Source organism: Nannospalax galili, unplaced genomic scaffold, assembly GCF_000622305.1.
Source record: "Nannospalax galili isolate Female #2095 unplaced genomic scaffold, S.galili_v1.0 scaffold1880, whole genome shotgun sequence".
NCBI classification, from domain to species: Eukaryota; Metazoa; Chordata; class Mammalia; order Rodentia; family Spalacidae; genus Nannospalax; species Nannospalax galili.
The window spans coordinates 41125-44637 of NW_008345978.1; the positions used below are offsets into that span (position 1 = coordinate 41125).

The following is a 3513-nucleotide window of genomic DNA, read 5'->3' on the forward strand; positions in this document are numbered from 1 at the left end:
CGATTAACCTTACCTCCACATATATTTCTTGATCTGCTATGTATAATTTGTCAGTAGGCTGTAGGAGTAATATGGTTTCCTCTGGTTTTCAAAACTAGCTAGGCATTATTTATCTCTCGCATTATCTAAAACTATGGTGGAGGGGTGAGACAATGTGAGAGTGTTTCCTAGTTTTAACAGCTCCAGTGTGGGGTATTTTCTCCTAGCAACAGTACTGTTAACTCTTTTTCCTTTTTGCATCAAAGGTTGAATCTGAGGGGCAGCTTTAGCTACTTTTATTTCTAGGTGGTTTCTGTTCTCAGTCTGTCTTTTCCCTGCATCCTTTGACTCCTGGTCCCCAACCTTATGCAAGTTAAAACCTCCCATTTTCTCATCTCTCTCATGCTCTGAGGCTGAGACTGAATTTGTCAGTAATTCCTTAGCCTTTTCAGCCTCAGCTGGGGCTGCCTTTGTTTCAGACAAATCTTTTATTATGCAAAGTGGCCACGCCTCCTCTCTGGGTTCCCCTCTTGCATTCAGGGCTTATAAAGCTTTTCCTAGGCTGTCTATGACCTTCAACAAATCTTCACATACAAGCAACTGAGCTATTTTCCTACATTTACAGGATGGCTGTGGCCCAGGGATTTTCCCCTTTGAGTCTGTCCATGTCTGCATGGCCCACGTCATTCTAGTTATGTATTCTGTGATCCATTGTATAACCGATATGAACGTTGCTAACCCCCTTGCTTTTCCTGAACTTCTGTGGTTTGTCATTTCCAGTGCCATGCTGCCAGACTGCACCAGTTGTTTCACTAAACTTTTCCCTTTTCCTTCCCTGGGCTACCTGAGCGCGCCCTCTGAGGACTTTAGGATCTCCTGGTTCTGACGGATTGACAAACCGACATAAGACATTTGGATTTTGCATAGTTTATATGACACTTGGGATGTGTGACTTACAAAAACACAGATTCTTATAGGCTTTCCCTTTTCCATATTTGAAATGCTTGCACCATCTGTCTCCTGCCCCTGGTCTCTCACTTGCTGTTCGTCCCTGCTCAACAGGGCTGCAGCTCCACACCTTTTTCCCAGTGTGCTCTGCTTCTCTCTGGGTATCTCGACCCACCCCCTCTTTTCCTCACAGGACGCGTGTGACTTACAAAAACACAGATTCTTATAGGCTTTCCCTTTTCCATATTTGAAATGCTTGCACCATCTGTCTCCTGCCCCTGGTCTCTCACTTGCTGTTCGTCCCTGCTCAACAGGGCTGCAGCTCCACACCTTTTTCCCAGTGTGCTCTGCTTCTCTCTGGGTATCTCGACCCACCCCCTCTTTTCCTCACAGGACGCATTTACCCAACAAGCAGTATGTGCTCTTAACCACTGACCCATCTCTCCAGCCCTTGAAGTATTTTAACTTTAATTAAGGAAAATCACCAGGGACCTTGCTTGTAGATTTTCTGTGATTTTGCAGATTGAGTTTGGTGGCACTGACTCCTGCCTCAGAGGATGACATCTGCTTATATTACTGGAAAAATAAGAAAACGGAGGTCTTATGTCTGAATAATTTTATATTGATCTAAATATGTTCCATAGTTTGAGAGTTATGTTTCTTTGTTAATTTTGTTTTCTTTTTTAGAATGGCAAAAATTTATAAAAGAACATGAGAGAAAATTATTTTAATTTGGTTCAGTATATAAATGATATTACATGATTAAATTTTCACATCAAATTAAAACTATATGTACTTTTCCTTCTCCTTAGACCTGTGTGCGAGACAGAGCCGTTCTTTCTATCTTGGCTGTTCGGAATATCAGCACAGAGTTGGCTCAGCAGGCTGTGGATGAAGTTTTTGAATCCTGTTTCAATGACCATGAGCCTTTTGGCAGGATTCCTCATGATAAGACTTATGCAAGATATGCTCGCAGAGACTTTCAGAACCGTGATCGGTATTACTCAAACATATGAAAGAATAACATATTACTGAGCATCAGTGATCATGAAGAAACGTGATTCTTAAGTACATAAATGTGTAAAATGTAAATGATCAATCAGATGCAGATAAAAATGCATGCTTTTTATCAAAAGATGCTGATTTTAGCATATGACTACAAAAAAGAAATATGGCAAAAATAAAGTCTTTAAACTCAAAGGCAAAAATTGTATCTTTATAGCTAATTACTTGGTAAATACGGTAAATAAATGCCAGTTTTGTATTTTCTACATTGTACTTGTATTTTTAATGCTTTATTTAGTATTATTATTCTTATTATATGAGATTATATGATTATGAAATCTATAAAGCATGACCTTACATAAGGTATGGGGTGATCAAAGTTAATATTTGTGTGGAAGGTAAAGACATATGGACTGATCTCATTATAGCGCCTTCATTGAGATGTCATGATCAAAATGCAAAGAATGAAAATTGGGAATAATTCACTCAAAGGTCAGTGTCATTTTCTCCATTCACTGAATGTGAGGGACCATATGACTTAATTTTCTGGGACAGTCCTGATTGGATTTTTTTTAATGGACCCTGTCCTCAATTGTCAGGGAGCTGGACTCTGATGGTCAGTTGGCTGCTTTGGATCATAGTCGTGCAACACGGTGGGTAGCCATTGCTACTGCCTGGCCCTATTGCGACAGGCTCCTCCCCTTCTAGCCGAAGTAACTGGGGGCTTAATTTGCTGCTGCCCTTTTCCTCGATGGTTCCTTTTTCCAGGGGCCAGAGATTGAAGACATTCAAATGTAATCTCATCAGGGAGCTGGACTCTGATGGTCAGTTGGCTGCTTTGGATCACAGTCGAGCAACACGGTGGGTAGCCATTGCTACTGCCTGTCCCTATTGCGACAGGCTCCTCCCCTTCTAGCCGAAGTAACTGGGGGCTTAATTTGCTGCTGCCCTTTTCCTCGATGGTTCCTTTTTCCAGGGGCCAGAGGTTGAAGACATTCAAATGTAATCTCATGGTAATGGAATACATGTGACTTGAAAGCAAAGGGGGACTACCTGGGTGAAGGAGGGGAACAGAGGGAGGGCAGTAGGGGAGGGGGACAATTTAGAGCAAAGTATGATGGTACACACGTGTGGAAATGCCTTAATGACCAGAGGCCAGAAGAGGGTGTGGGAGGATCCTCTGGAGTTGGAGTTACAGGCAATTGTAAGTTGCCTGATATGGGTGGGTGTTGGGGCTGGGATCCAAATTTGGGTCCTTTGGAAGAGCAGCAAGTGCTCTTAACCTCTGAGCCATTTCTCCAGCCCCAAGACTTAATTTTATATTTACTACGCCGAATTTTTTTTTTTTTTGAGACAGAGTCTCACTATATTGCCCAAGCTGGCCTTGAACTCCTAGGTTCAAGTTATCCTCTACTTCAGCCTTCTGAGGAACCTGGCACTGCAGGCAGATACCACTGTGCCTTGTTCAGGATGGAAACTTTAAACAGCTGTCAGAGATGGTCACAGAACTGAGGAAGGATGGGAGAAAGTCAAGAAAATGACGTGAACAAAATGGGAATATAAATGGAGAAAACAGAAAAG

At 42.1% G+C, this 3513-nt stretch overlaps 1 protein-coding gene across 2 annotated transcripts in view; it reads left to right on the forward strand.

Annotated features, from left to right (window-relative positions):
- LOC103741491 (mitochondrial inner membrane protease ATP23 homolog) overlaps nt 1–2198 on the forward strand; it is a 19310-nt gene extending 17112 nt beyond the window's left edge. For both annotated transcript variants that reach the window (XM_029567906.1, XM_008842304.3), the window contains exon 4: nt 1740–2198. In XM_029567906.1, coding sequence (XP_029423766.1) covers nt 1740–1943 — 204 coding nt within the window. In that variant the 3' untranslated portion in view covers nt 1944–2198. The remainder of the gene's footprint in view (nt 1–1739) is intronic.
- The last annotated feature ends 1315 nt before the right edge of the window (nt 2199–3513 follow it).